The 2,068-nt window shown below is 36.3% G+C and overlaps 1 protein-coding gene across 1 annotated transcript in view; it reads left to right on the top strand.

The window, feature by feature from the left end:
• ANO5 (anoctamin 5) overlaps positions 1–1,373 on the top strand; it is a gene marked incomplete at its 5' end in the record, with an annotated part of 7,703 nt that extends 6,330 nt beyond the window's left edge. The window contains one exon of the mRNA XM_011971326.1: positions 1,007–1,373. Coding sequence (XP_011826716.1) covers positions 1,007–1,228 — 222 coding nt within the window. The remainder of the gene's footprint in view (positions 1–1,006) is intronic.
• Between the last annotated feature and the right edge of the window lie 695 nt (positions 1,374–2,068).

The raw sequence follows: 2,068 nt of genomic DNA, 5'->3' as shown, positions 1-2,068 counted from the left end.
GTCAGAGACTTTCCTACGTATTGGGTGGTTCTGCTCATGTTTAAGAGTGTGGCAGTGAAAAGCTGACTTTAAGCATTTTGTGCATACAGGAGTGGTGTCATTTGGTGGGTTTCACTGTGGGTTGATAAGGTAGTGAGCTGACATTTTCATTGGATCCTTACAAAATTTTGACATCCACAGTTCTGCTTTTACAGAGTAGTTACTTTTCCCAGAGAAAACTCTTTAAATCTGCCTATTGAGATATTTTGTGGCTGCCTGTGTTCTAAGACTTGAGCAACGCAGAGGGGACTAAGTATCTCACAGTTCATCGTGCTGAATTTCACCTTTTTTACATTTTTTTTTTCAATATGTTTTCATACATCCACTGTGTCTGGTGCCCCTGGATTCACAGCTTTCTGGTATAATTTCTGCAGAAAATAAACTCTTCAGCTGCTTCCAGGGTGTAGTATGGAGTAAAAGAATACCTGGATACAGATGGGAGAAAGGCTCCGAAAATTCAAGTGCTCCTTATGCGAATTTTTATCTAATCCTCTTGTTTTCAACTCCAACTCACACTAATACCTTCAAAAGTCCTTATTGTCTTCTTTCCTGAACTTTTCTGACATTCTAAAACAAAAATGGCTTTTGTCTTTTTGGTTTCCACTGTCAGTCACCACATCATCGTTTGCAAGTTTGCTAGCCTTTTTCAATCTTTTGAGTCTAATTCCTTTATATCTAATTCCTTTATAAATATTTTATCAGCTTTTCAGGAAGGAGCAGTGGTAAAGAGTATATTCAATAATCATGTTCAACTGGAATATTGCTAGTTACATATTTAAGTATATATTTATTTGTTTAATGTTGATCTTTGTATGAAAGTTCTAGGACAGGGACCATATCTTCTTGCTTGCCTTTCTACCTCATATGTTGAGCAGTTTTTTAAATAAGTGAAATGATTTTTAAAGACTTTCTGCTGAACATGTGACACTTCTAATAGCATCTAATCTTTCCTTTATATTTCCTCTAGCATGTTGTGTTTTTAGTTAAATTTTTGCTGGCCTGGATGATACCTGATGTTCCAAAAGATGTTGTGGAGAGAATCAAGCGAGAAAAGTTAATGACTATCAAGATTCTCCATGATTTTGAGCTCAACAAATTAAAAGAGAACTTGGGAATTAATTCTAATGAATTTGCCAAGCATGTCATGATTGAGGAAAACAAAGCACAGCTGGCTAAATCAACAATCTAATCAGCATGAGGAAGCAGCAGGTGGTCTGCCTTACTTCACTTTTTCCTCTGGGTTTAGGGCCAGAGGTCAGAAGCCATGTGTCAATTTAACCCCCTCCTTTTTTTTTTAACTCAAAGTTTTTATACACTTTTATAGAGGCCAACTTTGTGATGTTGGAAATGTACTACTTCTCTGCTTCATTGACTGGGCCCTCTCCAGATGTTTTCTGAGGTGCTGTAAATGACTGTTGAAAGTGCAGGTAGAATCAGAATACTGGGATATTATGAAGTCTTGCAGTTTAGTAAGAAACACTGGCCTTGGGCTGTCCCATCACTTTCCAGTGCATCTGTTTATTTTTATGGTCTTCTCTTGGGTTATTTGATACCTCCTTCCCCAGTAAGAAAAATGTTGGGGCAAAAAGAAAGGGATCAAAGAGGCTGACTGAGCCCTGTATATCCTATCATTTTAAAATGTGCAAATGAATTGCCAAGATCAGATGACATAAGAAAACTCACACATTACAGTGTTAATGGATCATAGCAGAGGTTTATTCCTGACACATTCAACTACAATCAGAATCCCAGATAGTTCTTCCCAGTAAATGCAGAATTCCTTTTCTCGAGACTGGAATTTTGGGTTTCAACATAAAACAACTTGGTTCTTAGCGATAATAATTTGGTCATAATAGTTTCAAGACTGATCTTATCTGGAAAACAACATTATGAAGCTGTTAGATTGCTTCAGGTTCTCAAGCAAAGATACAATAGAGAAGTAAATGTGTTTTCTTAGTAGTTAATGGATTCAAGACAATGTATATTGATTAATTTGTGGATTTTAATCTAGAAAATTGCTAAATTTCTT

The sequence above is a fragment of the Mandrillus leucophaeus genome, unplaced genomic scaffold, assembly GCF_000951045.1.
Source record: "Mandrillus leucophaeus isolate KB7577 unplaced genomic scaffold, Mleu.le_1.0 Scaffold1211, whole genome shotgun sequence".
Lineage (NCBI taxonomy): Eukaryota > Metazoa > Chordata > Mammalia > Primates > Cercopithecidae > Mandrillus > Mandrillus leucophaeus.
This window is presented reverse-complemented; position numbering and strand designations above follow the sequence as displayed.